Source organism: Pinus tabuliformis, chromosome 7, assembly GCF_031772625.1.
Source record: "Pinus tabuliformis cultivar Carrire ecotype Pingquan chromosome 7, CPIR1, whole genome shotgun sequence".
NCBI lineage: Eukaryota > Viridiplantae > Streptophyta > Pinopsida > Pinales > Pinaceae > Pinus > Pinus tabuliformis.
In genome coordinates, this window is record NC_142293.1 from 1,159,019,174 (window position 1) to 1,159,038,613 (window position 19,440).

A 19,440-nucleotide genomic window follows, 5' to 3' on the forward strand; every position below is an offset into this window, starting at 1 on the left:
CAAGAAAGTACACGAGTCGATGTGATCAATGCCAAAGGATAGGGAAACCTACTCCCAAGGATGAAATTCCCTTGCGACCTTAGGTGGCTTTAGAGCCATTTGACAATTGGGGCATGGATTCCATTGGGCCAATTGGTCTAGCATCAAGGAAGAAAAGGTACATAATCGTATGTGCTAATTATTTCACAAAGTGGGCTGAAACCAACATTGTCAAGGTAGAAACAAAAGAAAATTATGGGAATTTTGAGGTGTAAAATGGGCCCCCAAAGAAAAATGTACAAAAAAATTAAAATTTATAAGAACCAATAGGATTCAAGATGATGTTGTCAACCATGGGGGATGCTTCCCCATTTTTGGAGTAAAAAAGTAAAAATATTAGAAAATAATAAAATAATAAAAATACTTTTTTTCACCGCATATTTTCAACTTATCTCGCTAATTTCTTAATCAAATTTCGTGTGCGAGTACTCTTTGGATGCAAAATTTAATTCCTCATCCAAGGAGTACCCATGGTGCATACTTTCAATGGACCCTCCTACACGAAAAATTAGAAATACATGAAAAAACATGATTGCATTCACGTTTTTCATTTATTTCTCATTTTTCATGTAGCAGGGTCCATCAAAAGTATGCAACATCGGTACTACTTGGATGAGGAATCAATTTTTCATCCAATGAGTGCTTACAATTGAAATTTGAGTAAACCCATAGGGAGATAAGTTGAAAATATGAGTTGAAAAAATAGTTTTTTCTTTTTTCCCTCTAAGATTTGGTGATGTAATCTAACCTTATTTTATTATTTCCACTTTTATTTTATAACCTCCTTAGGAGGTCCATTTTACACCTCAAAATTCCCCTAACGAGAAAGTGGTTGAGTTCTTAAGGGAAAATGTGTTTTACAAATTTGGGTACCCTAGAGATCTAGTCATTGATTAAGGAGATCAATTCACATCATACCTGACTGAAAATATGTTAAGGCGACATGGGATAAATCATAGAACATCTACTACCTATCATCCTCAGGAAAATTCACAAGTACAGGTCACCAACAGGGAATTAGAAGGCATCAACACTCAGTTGTGAACAACAATAGAAAGGATTAGTTAGATAGACTAATGGAAGCCACTTGGGCCTACAATACAACCTGGAAGAGAACTATTGGTTTCACTCCTTATTACTTGATATATGGAAACACAACCTTTATATCCATTGAGTTTGAGTATAACATCTTGATAATGGCATCACAATCAGATTTGGATGTTACAAAGGCACAAAAAGAGAGGCTTCTCCAGCTGAATAGCCTAGATGAATTTAGGAAGCAGGTCATCTTACACACTGAAATACAAAGAAAGGTTTGGAATGAAAATAACATCAAGGACAAGGTATTTCAAGAAGTGGATTAGGCTTTTCTATGTGACTCTAGATTCAAGGGCTTCAAAGGCTAATTGATGAGAAGGTGGTTAGGCCCATCCCTGATAGAGAAGTTCCTTGATAATGGAGTTGCTCAAATCAGGGCCATTAATTAGGAAGGCACTCCCTTGTTTGTCAAGGGATACAGGTTGAAGGCTTACAAAACAACTCTATTAAGGGAAAAACTTATGAGCTCAATTATCGAGGAGGTAAATGTGATTGGAAGTGTCCTAGCTTCCAAGTCAAAAAATTTCTTAAAACTATTTTTATTTTTGAAAAAAAAAAGAGAAAAAAGAAAAACACAATAAGAGGTCTGGATTGAAACCTCCATGAGTCATTTGAGGATAGCTCTTGAGTTGAAAACCTCCCCGAGGTAGCCCAGGAGTGAAAAATATGAAGAAAAATAAAAATAAAAGATCCCTAGGTGAAAACCCTCCTTGAAGTGCCCTGGGCAGGTAGGGAGATTCAAAACCTCTCCTGAGGAAGAATGTGTGTCCCTAAAAAAAAGAGAAGAAGAAAATAATAAAAAAACAAAAAAATACCATGAGAGGGAACTCCAACATGTCCATTAATAATTTTTTTCATTTTGCATGTTTTTTAAGACAATAGAAATTGAATAGCTACAGGGACAACATGCTGAGTTTCATTCCATTTTCCCCTCCATCAACTCCATTTCATCCATGCCAACCATGTCCCTACCACTCATATCCATTATCGTGCCTCAAAAATCAGTTTTTTTAGCATTTATGGTGTGTCACAAGAAGATCCGATAGAACTACGTGGTGTCCCAAAATGCTACAGGAAAGGTGAACTCGGAAAGAAAAACATCCTACTTGCCTATTCTAGGTTGATTATGAACCCTACAATTAATCAAACCTCTCACCTATCACGCATGCACCCCTACTTCAAATAATAATAAAAAAAACCACATATAGCTCCGTCTCATTCAAAAAACACAGGAACATGTAAAAAAAAATTATACTAAAAAAAGGGATACATGCCCTCCATTTCCACAACCCTTCACCACTCCATCATAGCTCTTCCTTGAGTAGCAACACATAATGAAAATACCCCAGCATACACCAATCAACAAAATGTCGACTCAGGTATGGTGACTTACTCAGCTCTTCCCTAAGTATGATATAATAAACAATTGGTAAATGTCAAAGAAAGGGCTTTTTCATAAGCTAGATGTGGTCAATTAACTTGGCCACCCTTAGCTTGTGATAAAAATTGATCTTTCAGTCACGATGCCAGGTAAGGATGTCACATCAGTGAGAATCAGTTAGAAAGGTGGTCAAAATTAGTTAAGAGGGAGTGGGTGATGATTATGAGGAGTACGTGAATGATGACCAACGATGGGCCAGTGGTTCAAACTAGGAAATATTGCACCACTGCCAACCAACACAACGCTCTGAGCCCTAACCATAAATACCATAAAACCCAAAAATTTTGTGCTTTTTTTCATTCATTTTGAAATCAAGGAGATAGGGATTAGCTTGGAAATCCATAAAAAAATTTGAACCCTTCTCTACCCATCCTACAGGAAACAACTACAAGAATCACAGAAGGCTACAAAAAGCTACAATAAATAGTGAAATCCCACAAGAAGTCTACAAGGGTGTACCTGCGGTCAACTTGGTCATCAATTTCCATAATCCCAGGAATTATACTGAGGAGTGATTAGCCTATCTCTCCTCTATTCATGGTTTTCATAACTAATACACTCTGAACTATCTTAGTAATTATAGTCAGCTTAGCAATTAAAAAGGGTTTGGGGCTATAAAAGAAAAAAAAATTGTGCCTATAAGGAGTTGTGGTAGTTGTAGTCATCCACCAAGAAGTTTAGCTTTCAACTACCCTGAAATTCATACTGAAGCTATCTTACAAAACCTCCTACACTTAGATGAAACTAGAGAATAATATGGGAGGGGATTCAATAGAAGAGACCCCACTGATACATCAAGAATTCACCTTCATCCCCTTGTCATAGACATCTTCAGGAGGCATCACTAGTTAGGCTTCTTTGAGTTTCTCAAGGGATATGATGATGATATAACTTATGAGTTTTCCATGGCACTAAACCATCAAGCAAGAATAAATGCTACCACTATTGTAAGAGGATTTTCCACTACCATCAATCCTTAGTTAATCAGCAGAGTGACAACACTTCCTATATGGGTCAATTGGAGAAGGGACGACAAGGCCAAGAAAACCTTTGCTAAGATTTTGTTTTTCACGAATGATGAGAGACCAATTGAAGACAAAAATTGGGTCAGAAGGGAGAGCCTTCCCTATCGCTAGGATGAGGTAGCCTATCACATCCTTGAATATATTTTTTGTGAAGGGAGATTGAGTGTAGTCTATGGCTACCAGTTTAGATTTCTCCATGAGTTGAGATTTCAAACCAGGCTGCCCATAGTTGAAAGATTAAGTGTGGGCTATTTTCTCCTATAATCACTCATAGACATGAGCCAAAACGTGAAAGAGGGAAAGAAAAAATAGTTAGAACACCTTGGTATCATCAAGTTGATAGTAGATCATGCATTGAGTACATAAAGAGTCCCTATACTCTGGTCCACATTCATAGATATGGACAAAGAAGTATTCCTGGAGATTCAAGTCCTTGCACTTGGTGAGAACCTAGATTCAAGTGAAGAAGAAGGATAAGAAGAAGAAGGAGAAGAAGGAGAAGCAGAAGAAGAAGGAGAAGAAGAAGGAGAGGAAGAAGAAGAAGAGACATAAGCAAACAAAACATAGGAAGAAGAAAAGGAAGAAGAAAAGAGAGAAGAAGAGGAAGAGTAGCTGAAATACACCAACCTTGAGAATACCACTGCACTCGAAGAGGATGAGATATCCCCATATCAGGGAAGCTTATCTCCTGAACCCACTAAAAAAGAGGTAGTTGGTGCCTTAGCTACTTTGAGCGCACCCATCAAATCCACAAAGAAAAGGCAGAGATAAACTCCTTTCTATTTTAAAACAATAATGAGCACTAGGATTTCGCAAGGGAAGCCACAAACCCTCAGAAAAACCCCTATTGTAATTGAAGAATCACGAAGTAAATAGGAGCAACTAGAATCCATGGGAATGAAGGTTGAGAAAGTCACATCACCAAGATAAACACCAAAATCTCCCATTAACTATGTCAGGAAGCATGTCACAAGGTCAACCTCAGCCAAGCAGCTTAAGGCACCTGTAACACTCCAACAGAAAGGAAAATGCATGCTACAAGATTCCAAAATAGTGCTACAGGAAACACTGGTAGTGCTATAGGAAAGGTTGAAAATGATACATGAAGAAAAGTATGGGCAACAAGCAAGCAATGAAGCAACACCACAAGCATAATAGGGGGCAACTTCTCCAAAGACAGTAAAGGGATATTTTACAGAGCTGTAGGAGCCTAGTCCATAGCCCAACTTTAGCTCCTATTACAAGTTCATTGAAGGTGGCAGAGTGATCCCGCAGAAATTTGCAATCCCTCTCTTCTATGAACTTGAAAAGCAAATAGGAAGGACACATCGATGGATGCAAATTTATAAATCAAAGGAAGTAGAAGATGTGGGCCTTATGGAAGAAAAACTCCTAGGGATGGGCAAGGAGTTGAGTGAGTTGAGAGATAGAGAATACACCATGAAAATAGAGTTGCAAGAATAAAACACATGCCTAAGGAGGAAATTACAATAAAAGGAGACACAATTGGCCACCATGGCAAGCCTCTCCATGGAGGCACTTCAATGTAGAGTTCCATCAAAATCATATGCACTTTACCTTCAACACCAATGGATGCAATTCCAAATTAAGACATTGGAACAACAAGGGACAATGCCATTCTAGGATTACAGGAAATTCATTGATTGGTGTGACAAGAGTACCCTTAAGGACAATGCTAAGGTATCTAAATTATATCTAAACAACCTTGCCTTAACAGACTTGAATATTCGGGACCCCAATGCAAAGTTGGGATACTTGTGGCTGATTTCAATTGCATGATAGATGAGTCGTGAGGAAGCCCAAACATAGGAGGTGAAGAGCATAGTAGGAAAGGAGGAAAAGGAACCCCTCTAGTAGAGAAAATAAATTCAAGTTCTATACAGTAACGACAACATCATTTCCAATGATGCTCAACTTGCACCAAGCTATGTGGCTACCCAAGATCATTCCATCTCCCATTTCGAGAACACTCTAATAATATTGGGGACTAAGATCCAACAAGCATGCCAAAGGATATGGAATAAACTTACACATAGTCTGAAGATCAGGGATTATCAATCTCCTCAGAGATTCAGGAATGCATTAGAGAGAACAACCCTTTATAAAAAGGCCATGTAAAGACTGAAGATCAATTGGATTAGACTTAAGCTCAGTCCACCATTATTGTTGGGTTTACTAGAAGGTAGGAAGGAAGAATAGGAAGGAAATAAGTGGGAAGAGACAAATAAAAATGTAGGGTTCTATCCTTAGGAAGAGACACCTTCCACAAAAGCTTGGGATGTCATGGAGGCCACCAGGGCTATGGAGGATATGGATATAGATGACTAGCTTTCTTAGAGGATGAGGAAAAGTTTTAGTAGCGGGGTGATGATGAGGCTCATCAATAGGTAAACTATATGGGTTAGAATGCCACTCTCAAGCTTATTAAGTTGACTTTTCTCACATTTATTTACATATTTCATTATATTTTTCTTAATGTGAAGAGTAAAAGTGAGTTACTATGTGCTATGGCCTAATGTGTGTTAAATAAATGAAATTGGAGTAGTTTGGAGTTGACTTGAGTGCAAGGACTTGAAGTATACAGGCAAGAGAGATTATAGGAAGTGGTCTCCGTCCTTAACTCCTCAGATCGTTCGAAGATTCTCCCACTCTATCTCAATAGCTTAGTGTCACTTGAAGCCAAGCAAGCCGAGTCTATTGACAACCAAGCTAGTGCCACTCAATGAAGAGTTATTCTCGAGTTAGGGAGCCTAGTATCCCTATTTCTTAAGGAATTGTTGGTAGCTCCAGTTTTGTATAAATAAGTAAGCTAAGGGTCTCATTAGGATTCAAAGATTTATAGTAGCCAATAGGCCATTAAGCTGAAGCAAATTTGATTGTTATTGTTATGATGTATTTGACATTCTTATAATAATGAGAAATTCCATTTTGATCCAACACTGAGTTGAATTAGAGGGCTAAAGCTGTTGGGTTAGGTCCCAACCCTAGCAGTAGAAGTTCCTCCACTTTATATATGTATTATTAACATATAATGTTGATTTAATCTTGAAGTTTATTTTTGTTTTTTGTGTATCTTAGAAAGTTGATCAAAGTTGGTTCTTGTCGATGCTTTCATTATCTTAAAGAGTAGACTAGTGTTGCAGTATAGTGAAGGAAAATATAGCAAAAATGAATGTGACAGTGACCCCTATCTGATTTTCCATATGGGATCATGATTAGGGGATCCCATTCTCATAGCCCACAAATAGAGTTTGTCCTTTATTCATTACTTAGGTTAAGTTTCATTTTTTGATAGATAACTGCTTATGATTCCTTGGAAATATTTGCAGATGTTAGTTTGCTTCTTAGGATTATTGTAGATTAGAAGGTAATCTATTCCATAGATCTAGTCTCTAACAATAGTTAGGTCAAAATATCTAAATTCAACTCATATTTTCCATGTTGACATGAAATAATTTGTAAATGAAAAGAGAAATAAATTTCATTACAAGGATTGTTGATATGCAAGAACGGACACCTGCAACCAACTCCACATATGTATTTTCCACGTTCTGCTGAGGCATACCATCCCATCCTCTAAACCTCTGTTTTCCAGCCACCATGAGAAAAATTTCTTGGGAAGATCCAACCTTATTGAAGTGTTGGTCTTGTACTTGGATGATTATCACATCCCCTACACCTTACAAAATTGTTATGAACCTTTCCAACAATTCATCTCACTATTATTTTCCTTCAAACATCTCAGCCAACTTCTTGTAGCAGTACAACACATCCTGTAGTAGTTCATGGCATCCCTTAGAAGTTTCCTGTATAAAACATGTAGCTGCCTGTTTTGACCCGGTCTTGGCCTAAAAATGGTAGTATGTTATGAAACCAGCTCAAGAAAAGATAGAAAAGATAGATCAACGCCTTAGAATTCAGCCTCTTCGAGGGGGCAACCTCCTTTACATTACATAAATGAACAATTCTTGGATGATACAAATGAAAAGACCTCCTTTCTATATATAGGAGTCCAAGGGGTCATAACATAATCAGAGCTGACATAACAATAATAATGTAAGGGCACAATAATAACAATAGTGGGCTTCTATGGGGCACAATAGTAACAATATGGGCACTACATGGGTACATCAATATAATAAGTGGGTTGTACTAATAACAATAAGGGGTTACACTAGTAGTATAGGGGCCTAACATGCCCCTCTCCTTCAAAAAGCATTGTCCTCAACGCTTGAGTAGTTCTTGATGCTTCTGTATAAAATTATTTTCCTCCCATGTGGAATCTTCAGCGGGTAAGTTTTTCCACTTGATGAGATACTATGAAATTGATTAATTTCGTAGCTATCGGGTTCTTGTTTCTGTGACTGCTCTAGGTTCCAATATGATTTTTCCTTCCTCTTCAATTTCTGGCAATATTGTTTGAATTGGGATCTTTTGCAACTTTTGAATAAGTGGCCATACTTCTTCGTCCTTCTTCCATTCATCCCTTTATTCGTTTATCCAATCTGGTTGGATAATAGAAATAGCACAAAACAATGCTTCCACATCCTCATCCTTGAAGAGTCTTCCCATTCGGTAAGGTCGCATGTAGTATTGCCAACAATTCCTTCTCATAAATAGCTTGCTTGAGATGTAGCAATAAAAAAACCCAATCACCTACATCAAAAAAGATTTCACTACGATGTTGATCTACCTGTTGTTTCGTTTGATTTTGCACCGAAGTGGCGTTATCCTTTAAAATTTGGAGAACTTGTTGTTCATGCTCAATGTGATCTTTCACTGCTTGAACCTTTTTCTTCTTGATATGTCCTTATATCTCTGGAGTTTGAGGAGTGGTAATTTCTTCCAATATTTTACAAGATATGGTCGGATTCATTTCTTGATGCTCGATGTGATCTTTCGCTTCTTGAACATTTTTCTTCTTGATATGTCCTTCCATATTCATAGTTTGAGGAGTGGTAATTTCGACCAATGAATTACAAGATATGGTTGGATTCATTTCTTCTTTCTCGATGTGATCTTTCACTTCTTTGACCTTTTTCTTCTTGATATGTCCTTCTATCTTGAGAGCTTGAGGAGTGGTAATTCTTGCCAATGCTTTACAAGATATGGTCTGATTCATTTCTTCTTTCTCTGGGGTTGAGTCCTGGCATATATCCTCTTCTTTTGATGTTTCTTGATCCTTTTCTTCCTCCTCTTCATACTCTATGTAAAATAATTTCTTCTCAGCACACTTATGACCTTTTGTTCATTTGCTATCGCAATTGTAACAAAGCCCTTTTTCTCTTTTTTCTTCCAATTGTTGTGGTGTAACCCTTGTAGGTTGTGGAAGGCTAGGAGAAACAACATTTCCATGTTTATAGTTGTGAGGGGTAGACTTCCTTGTTGCCATAATTTTACTTTCCAATATGTCACAAAGCCCTTTTACTCTTTCCAATTGTTCTGGTGTTTCTCTAAAGAAGGTGTTGCTCTTTGTATCCTCATAATGTGCTATCATTTCCTCCGTGAGAATTGACAATGTAACAATTTGTTTATGAGAAAAAAGCCCTTTATACCATAAAAATTGATCCGGTTCTAAATATGAAGATGCAATGCATACCTTTTGTAACACTGGTACACCATGTAGATCAAACTATTGCTCCATCTGAAGTATCCAATTTACCGGATCCTTGCCATCAAACTTCCTCATCTTTCTTTTTCTTGATTTTAGGACCTCAATCTTGAAACGACTGTAACTCTAAACTTTCAGATATTTAAGTTCTAAAATTGCTACTTATAGTAGCCCTCTGTGTCCTCTTTCCAATTCCACTAGTCTAATCCAAATTGGATTCTCCAAAAAAGAGTTATGCACAATCTCTCAAGATGACCTAATTATAGACCTTTCCAGAAGAGCGAACTTGTACAATGTGCCACGGGTCACTGTTCCAACCTTTGGATCCAAAAAATTCATACAAGAAACTACAGTCCATCCTCTTTCTGTACCTTCTTACTAAATTTCAATCTGATCCCCAGAGAGAAAGTTATGACGATTTTTCCCAGGTCACCAGTTTGGAATGTAATTCAGGAGTCTGCAAAAAGACCAACTTCCTCATATCATATCTCCGCAAATATCGTGCGAAAATCTCTGAAATTTGGACCCAAGGTTCAGCGTGATTTCTTCTCAAATGGGTTTATTTTTCGACTTCTGAAACGTCACAGAAAAAAATTTATAGCGAAAATTCCATGATGACCTGTTTGGAGCAACGAAACCCTACAATCCAAAGCTCTGATACCAAATGTTATGAAACCAGCTCAAGAAAAGATAGAAAAGATAGATCAACGCCTTAGAATTCAGCCTCTTCGAGGGGGCAACCTCCTTTACACTACATAAATGAACAATTCTTGGATGATACAAATGAAAAGACCTCCTTTCTATATATAGGAGTCCAAGGGGTCATAACATAATCAGAGCCGACATAACAATAATAATGTAAGGGCACAATAATAACAATAACAGGCTTCTATGGGGCACAATAGTAACAATATGGGCACTACATGGGTACATCAATATAATACGTGGGTTGTACTAATAACAATAAGGGGTTACACTAGTAGTATAGGGGCCTAACATAGTGTAGGAGAAGGTTAACCCCTCGTCTTGGACTCCATGACTAGAAGTGCCACCTAGAAAAACATTTTCATTCCTTTCCCTCTTGCAAGATCAGATAGCATTAGCGTTTATATTTATTAATTTAGAAATTAGGAATCTTATCTATTCTTCAAGTGTGAAGGAGATAATTAAATGCATACATGTTTTGATTTTGAAATGGTAGAGTAACTTCATGTTTTCGAGCAGCTCTAGTAGTTATATCGTCAAGTGCAAGGTTAGCATAGTTTCCTCCCTACCAGTGATTTGTTTCATTTCATAGCTAGATGATTTATGTCATATCATATTATTTACAAGTTAGCAACTTTCATTTCCTGAATTGACAAGAATTTAATTTTCGTGCACTCAAACTAGTTTTACATGCCACTATTAGTAGTTAGACATCCTTTAGTCCAATAGAGGAATAGTCTGGAACCCTAATGGTCAAGCGACCTAGTTGATAAGTGACATGAGTAGAATGATGCATCTGGTGTATATATAGCATTGTCACCTCCAAGTTTGTATGAAACCCTGGTTTGATAAATTAAAGTTGGTAGTCCTAAGAGTTGTAGCTTTCTTGATGCAATACTGAGGCTTGTCATAACACATGCCCATAGGAATGCATGTGTGTTCCCATGAACATGCACATGCTCCTAGGCATGTAGGCTCTACAAGGCTCGAGGTTATAGTCAGGCCACCAGCTTGACATGGCTCAAGAATGCGCAAAATTATTTGGTGGAATCTATTTTTTATGCACTCACATGCCCTTTTTTTACTATTTTGGAATTGTGCAACATATTTTTAGGTGTCTCTACATAGATTTTTTTATTATAGTCTACATAAAGAACCGATTTAACATCATACCCCATATGTGGATTCCATATAAGCATTCTAATGAATTATTAATTTTTTTTAATTTTTTTTTTTTTAATTTGGTTTTAAATTGAAAAGAATACTTAAATAATACCTTAAACACAGACACCATATTAAATTGTAGGTAAAAATGTTACTATGGAACGTAATCAAAACCAAACTCACAATCACCAAACTAAAATTTAGGACATCCAAACCCCAAACAAGAACAAAGCAATCCATCTGATGAAATCGATACATCCTTAGCTACTTTGAAGTCACTATTACAGGATCTCTAAAACACGAAAGAGCCATCTTGATTGTTTCTTGCAAGTTCATTAAACTCAATTGTGTCATCTATTTCCAATGCCCAAATCCCATTTACCAATATTTTTTATTATAGAGCTATAACATATGAACAATATAGAATTGATGTAAATAAACACCAAATCAGAGACCTAAACATCACTAAACAAGATCAATTGTGTATGTTTGTTGACCCAATAAACAACAAACCTTTACCAATCAACAAAGAATCATTTCTATGGACCAGTGCATGCAACAACCATTTTGAGACCACTCGATGGATATGTCATTCATGATTTTTGATAAAAGTCCCTACAATAATAGGGAGGTACCTCTATATTTATTAAGGAAGTTATGGGAAGATATTATGCTAAGACTCCATGTCAACTACTTTGACATGGGGAAACTCAAGGGAGTGGGTTATGGGGCTACATAAGATAAACATAATTCTGGGTGCTATCCAATACTAGGTCCTCATCAACCTAGAGAAAGGACTAACCCCCCTACCTCACATGCCCCCATAATGGATATCATTATTAAAACCCAAGTAGAAATAGGGACATTGATTCATAGAATAGTGTACATTGGTAGCTTGGTAGAATCATCATTCTAGGAGCTACCAATAGTTAATTTTGTGGGAGGGGTTATATCATCCAACTTTGCAACACATTTTTACTAACATATGCCACATGGAAGCTCAGATGAGCCTCGTAGAAGTACCGACTATAGAAAAACTCACTATGGGAAGATGGAGGGTAGCATGTAGTAGAGTTCCATAGAATAGGTTATTATCTTAACCATCTTACATTCTCTCTCTCTCTCTCTCTCTCTCTCTCTCTCTCTCTCTCTCTCTCTCTCTCTCTCTATATATATATATATATATATATATATATATATATATAGATATATATATATGATGTGTTTTACTCATATATCTAATTATATGTTGTACATAATTGATATATCTTGATATAACTCCACCCACCAATACAGATGCATATGTGCTAATTCTAGTTATTGATACTACAATAGATGTTGCCTACATGACCATTGATATTTATTAAGAAAAAATCTAGCTCTAAATATCCTCTAATAAGTAAATTTTTTACATATGGATTCCTATTATGGTAGAGTCCCCATCTATAAGCTACTACAAGGAGTCCAACATAAATGACAATTTTCACATCCCAGTCACATTTTTAATTTTATGGTGAGTTGTGACTTGCTTCCAAGATCTATTTCTGGACATATTTTTCAATTTATCTAGAAGTATAGGAATCAAACTAGGTATCAAAACAAAGTTTCATTAGCTCAAACATTCATGTTCGACACAAGCCCATGTGAGCATACTACCCACAATCTCTTGACAAGATTTTTTCATAATCCAAAGGCTTGTGCAAATTTTCTATTGGTCTTTTCTGAACAAAATCCTATCTTTGAAGATCCTAAAATAAATTAATTTTCAATCTATGGATTCAAGAGTTCGATGGAATTGACATTTTTCCCATCCCACAACTAGTTTGAATTTTATGGCAAGTTGCAACTCACATCCAATAGTAATTTATAGACATATTATGAATTTATTTCAGTGGTATAAAAGAAAAAACCCAACAACAAAAATAAGTCTTTTAAGCTCTAACATTTGTGTTTGGTCGTGGTCCATGTGAGCACACTACCCACAATTACTAGAGTGAGCATTCTACAAACACAAACTCCTTGTGCAAAACTTGCATTGATCTTACTGAACAAAACCCTATCTCTGAATATCCTAAATTAAGTCAATTTTTGTCCTATATATCTTAAGAGTGGTATGTCTGTAGTTGTAACCTAGTGCTAGAAGTCCAATCGAATTGATGCTTTTTCCATCTGATTCCTAGTATGGTTTTTACGGAAATATAAAACTTGTTTCGGAAATCCATTTATGGACATATTGCACATTTTCTTCAATGGTATAAAAGATAATCCTTGAAGTAGAAATCAGTTAAATAAGATTTGGAATTTATGATTTTCAAAATCCAATGTCAGTACACTACCCATGATTACTCAAGTGATAATTTTGGAAAATCCAACCCCCTCTACAAAATTCATATTGATCCTTGTTCAACAAAACCATAGCTTTAAACATACTCACATAAATCAATTTTCTATGTATAGAGTCTTAGGATGGGGGTCTCCCTAGTTGTAACCCACTGCTCATTATCCAATAAAATTGATGGTTTTATCATTTGAGTCTTGGTTTGAATTTAATGGTGAGTTGCAAGTCACTTCTAAGAGCCATTTTGGGACATATTGTGAATCTTTTCCAAGGGTGTAAAAACTAAAACATATAATTTCTTTTCAAGCCTCTCTTGTTTATCTACCTTCCAAAAATTGGTTTTTATTTCTTATCTTCTTCTTTACTTCCATTACTTGATTCCACAAGAGATATAAAATCAACTAACGCAATAAGAGAAAAGCCTTGTATATATGTGTGACTTTCTATCAACATTTTTTAGTTGCAATTTTAACTTCATCCTTGAATGGGGATATTTTTGGATATCAAGGTTGAAGAAAGTGTGGAGATTTTGCATAAAGGTGGAATAATCATTTTCCAATTTAGAAAACCTGATTTTTTGCAATTTTAAAACCCGAGTTTTGTGGAAATTGAAAACCCTAGTGTTGTGGAATGTTGAAACTCCAACATTGTGAGTTCAAATTTGAGTGCACAATTAGACAACATAAGTAAACACACCATATTGACCTTGCATCAAATGTTGGATATTTCTATCAATGTATATTGAAGTGGAATATTAAAACCCTACTCTTTTTCAATTTGAAAACCCTTGTAATTTGGAATTTTATGGAATGGAATTACATCAGTGAAATGGTTATTTATTCCATTTTTATTGATTTATAAGAAACATACCATAAGATATGCCCATAAGTGACACACATACATTTAATAAATAAGTTATTCAACCATAATCAATGTGCATAAGTGATACTTTTTATATTGACACTCATAGTCAACATGTCGTAGGATATCCACCATATGTGACATAGTTAGCCATCAATGCGCTGAAGGAATGAAAAAAATTATTAGCTACCACTTACTAGTGATGCACATAAGTAATGAACCATGACCATCAACACATATTCATAGATGCACATAAGGGATGCACCATAAGTGACCTGTAATTAATGTTCTTACAAGACACACATAATTGACACACAATATAAACACACATGTTCTAAATTGACCATTCTACATACTCGCTGCAATATATTAAAGAATATATGTAAGGAACTTGTGGAATTTGGAAACCCTAGCTTTTGTGGAAATGTTTCCTAAGAGGTCAACATAAGCGTTCTCTTGATGCACATTCCTTGGGATGTATTATTTGATAATTATACTTACAATTGTTATGAACTAATGCAACCTTATATGAATGAAATATTTTTTACAACAATGACTAATTTATACCCAATGCACCATAAGAGGCTCCCATAAGTGGGATGCTTCAACAACACACATAAGTAACATAATTAACTGATGCAACATAAAAAATGTAGATAAGTGATACTCTTTAAAGTGAGACACATATCCAACATGTCATACTTACCGCAACTAATGTAATTAAGCATTAATGTGCTAAAGAAATGCATAAAAACCATGATACACCATATTAGGTGTCACATATAAGTGATGGACCTTAACTAACAAGTTATATGTGATGTAGAGAAGAAATCAACCATGACGATGAACACATATGCATTGATGCACAAAACGATGCACCATAAGTGACACATAATTAATGATCTTACATGAGACACATAATTGAAGCATCATAAGAAACCCACATAATCTAAATTGACCATTGTACATAGTGGCTATAATATAAATGAGAATATATGTAAGGAACTTCTACCTTAAATTAACCAATCACTAATATTGATAATAGATTAATACCTCTCTATTTCAAAATGTAGTTTAAGAATAAATATGAGAAGGTGGGGATTATATTAAAGTGGAATTTGAAAAACCTTAGTTTTTTGCAATTTTAAGACCCTAGTTTTGTGGAATTTGAAATCCCTATCTTTGTGGAATTTGATACTACTTTTTTTGTGGAATTTGAAAATCATAGTTGGTGGCTAAGGTTTCTTATTATGGTGGATTCCCTCTGAAGGGTTTGGAGATTTTCACTTGTGCCAAATTGTACCAGGATATTACCGCTAATGTTAAGTATGGAAAACATATTTTATGGCTAAAGTGAAGTGGGGATAGCCTCATTTTGTCCTAAGAGGTCAACGTAATCTTTGCCTTCATGTACTTCCCTTGGGATGTTATGTTCATTGATTATATTTATGAATGTTCACAAATAATGATACATTAAATGGATGGAATTGTTGTTATATGATTGTAAGTAATTTATACCCGACGCACCATAAGAGATGCCCATAAGTGACTCAATTAGGTGATTCCCCATAAGAAGTGTACATAAGAGATATTGATCAAAGTAAGACACATAATTAACATACCACGATATATGTACTATAAGTTGCATATTTCATCAATGCAATGAAGAAATGCACAAAGCCCTTGATACACTGTATTATGTGTCACATATACGCGATGACAAGAGGTTGATGCCCCTTTTTATAAAAAATGTAGTGTACTTAAATAAATATAAGAAGGTGGAGATATCCTATTGATGGCTAAGGTTATATGTGGAAAACGTCATTTCATCTTAAGAAGTGAACAAAAGATAGAAGAAAATGAGCAATAATAAACAATTATATGTGAAGGAAGGACTATAAAATTTAAGTCATCCCAAGCATGTATTTCCAAGAGTCATTGACGTGATTTTGGAAAACACCATTGTTTTTATTAATGAGCTTTCATGTTGCTACGATTCGTTGGTTAATTTGGGAAAACAAAGGGCAACAAAGTTAGACATATTAATTAATAAGAAACAAGATAATTTATAAGCTAATTGAAATACAAGCATACCACATAACACATAGCTATATAACTAGTATAACCATAGAAATGTCACATTCTAAGGAGAACCAATCAAATATTTCAGTAGATTATAATCACATATTATAATCACATCTTAGATCTTGTACAACCATGTTTGATGAATATTTTGTCAATTTGTTATTAATTAGAATGACCATAGTATGGCTTGTTTATATATTGGACTCACATGTTGGAATTCCATTTTTTGTAGGGCACATATATGTAGTGGTTTCCCCAAAGGTAATGAATTAAATAATAACTATTCATTGGAAGGTTATGTAGAGGGAAAGTAAACCCTCAATGTCACTATAAGAAATTTTGAATGCGTTGATTTTTTTATTGTGTCGATGGCAATGGAAGGAGAATATCTAACACTAAGTAAAAAAACATGGGTGAGAAAAGCGTTTGTATTTGAATATTATAGACCAGGTAATTTTATGTCACTATACAAGCTTAATTGTTGATAAAAACATCTAACTACAAAAAATGTAAAGCAAGAAGTCATCAAAGGTAAGATACTTCCTTCCTCACCATGAACACGAGAAGTTAATGGAATCCATTAATATTACAAGTGATCCCAATAGTCTACTTGAATGCCCATCGATAGGTAATTAGGTATATTGTAGGTTTCTTATTCTCTATTGTTATGTGATATATTTGATTTTCAATTAATTTATAAATTACTCCTGTCTATTAGTAATTAATATGTCCAACTCTATTGTATTTTGTTGCTTGAGTTAACCAAGGAAGAATAGGCACATGAAGACGTATAATAATGTTTGATCTCTAAATTAACTTGTGTTGACGTAATATATTATGGGATCTTTGATTTGGTCCGTTACTAACCACTAGGTATGCTAAACCTTCACCTAACATCAACATGATTTGATTTAATCTAGGAATTGAAGTAAAAAGCTCATAATATTTTAAATAACATTTTTAAGCTTTAAGAAATAAACTACCCAATAACTAAATAATATTTCATTCCATTTATAAGAACATATTAATGTTTATAACAACATATAAATGTAATGTTGTTATGTTTCGATAATATTTTATCTGATCTTATATCATATAACTCATATATTTAATGTATATGCTTATATATAATATGTTTATGATCATTGGTCACATTGCTTTTTTATTTGAATAAACTATAATTAGGAAAATGGTTTAACTTAAATATGTTTTCGTTGTGACCATTCCTAACAAATAAATAAGTCTTTGGAAAATAAATGCCTTAGAAAATCCACCATAAAATATCCAATTACATCGCTTATCCATAGCTCGTATACTCAGTAGCTGCACTGCCAAGCATGTATAGCGGTGGAGAAAAATAACAGGGGGATCCACCCCCTCCATAACCCGACTACTCATCCTTATACCAGCGTAGGTATATTGAGGCCCATCCCATACTAACAAGACCCTTACACTTCTCTTTATTCCCGGCCCAGCCGACTCCATAAATTGCATTTAAATTTCTATATTTTTCTAAATTTATGTTTATGAACTACTTGTAAAACTATATAAAACAACTTTGTCTTTCTTTGAATATGTGATAATTTTATCTTACTCTCTCTTTTTCCAGTAAGAAAAAAACGGTTTTTTTTATTATATAAAACAATACATAATTCGGAAAATTGGGCTTCTCTAGCCACCTTTTGCGGGTATCTTATCTATATTTAGCATACATGTACATAAAGCCCCATATTCATCATACAATTTTTCAACACTATGTGACACTAATGTATATACAATAAATTGTGATTATCCAACATTGTCTACTATGTGCTAGAGCAGGATGTGTCACAGTTTATATATATATCTGTTGTGGTAAAAACGCAACCCCTCCATTTTTGATTTGCTGAACTCAAATAATGGGGACTTTTTTTATAAATTTTTTGGCTAAACACCTTTTAGAATTTTTATTTAGTCGATTATGCTACGCTTTTGTTAAATTTTCATTTTCTTTGGATTCTTGTTTTGATTGCTTTGTTAAAATCGATTTTTTATAAGCTTCCCATTGACACTTGTTTCGCCTCATTCAGTCATCTGATTGGAAAATGGTACTCCTTTGAAGTCTCATCATTTATTTAGCCTCGGTTAAAAATGCATAAAATGTACAATATTGCATTTTGTAAATAAATTAGTTCAATAATGCATTTATTTTAAATATTAATCCCTAGTTAGTTCTTACTAACATTTTTACGTTTTTTTAACTTATACAACGAAATCAAGAAGCAATTGGATTTTAGTAATTTACTCCAATAAATAACTAATCTCGAAAAATCATAATTTCGAAGTGGTTCTAATTTATTTTTTCATTTATTTTTAAAATAGCTATAGTTTGATTTTGAGAGCTCTGCAATGGCTCTAGGGTTTGGAGGGTTGACAGCCCTAATGCCTTCTTTTTCTTCCTCTTACAGATTGCAGTAGAGCGGCAACGTGCTACAATGGGTTCTGGAGTATCTGGTAGCTCCCTCCCCTGCAGATCCGCCCTTCAAAACATACCTGGTCCATGCTCGCTCCATTGCAACCAGCGTTCTGCGCTTGGCAGGCCCTGGCGCGGCGGATGTCTTGCCGACTGGGGAACTGGATCTGAAGAGATTCGGGATCAGAACCCTCGATCACGCCAAAGGATTATGCCAGAGTAGATCCATTCGCGAGTTTGAATCAGAGATGGTGGTGGGCGATGCCAGAAACGTCCTGTGCAAAGCAGGGGACACACAAGGCACCCATATCTTTGCGGTGGGAAGCCATGGCTACGGAGCAATCAAATGATCCGACTGCAATCTCACTGTTTCAACCTCGACTCTTCATTCAGGCAGCCGAGATCCTATTCATCTCCAGAAAGCGAATTTTCAGATTCGGGATCAGAACCCTCGATCACGCCAAAGGATTATGCCAGAGTAGATCCATTCGCGAGTTTGAATCAGAGATGGTGGTGGGCGATGCCAGAAACGTCCTGTGCAAAGCAGGGGACACACAAGGCACCAATATCTTTGCGGTGGGAAGCCATGGCTACGGAGCA

General features: G+C 35.4%; 1 protein-coding gene across 1 annotated transcript; it reads left to right on the top strand.

Annotated features, from left to right (window-relative positions):
• Nucleotides 1-1,235: 1,235 nt before the first annotated feature.
• LOC149251599 (uncharacterized) lies at nt 1,236-19,190 on the top strand. The gene is made up of 2 exons (XM_089453934.1): nt 1,236-1,382; nt 18,846-19,190. The coding sequence occupies exons 1-2, from the start codon at nt 1,236-1,238 to the stop codon at nt 19,188-19,190; spliced, it is 492 nt and encodes a 163-aa protein (XP_089310060.1).
• The last annotated feature ends 250 nt before the right edge of the window (nt 19,191-19,440 follow it).

Excerpts from the sequence above, each read along its gene's own strand:
- LOC149251599 (XM_089453934.1), top strand. The coding sequence starts at position 1,236 with ATGGCATCACAATCAGATTTGGATGTTACAAAGGCACAAAAAGAGAGG. Across the intron at positions 1,383-18,845 it reads AAAATAACATCAAGGACAAG|AGCGGCAACGTGCTACAATG; the intron begins GTATTTCAAGAA and ends AGATTGCAGTAG.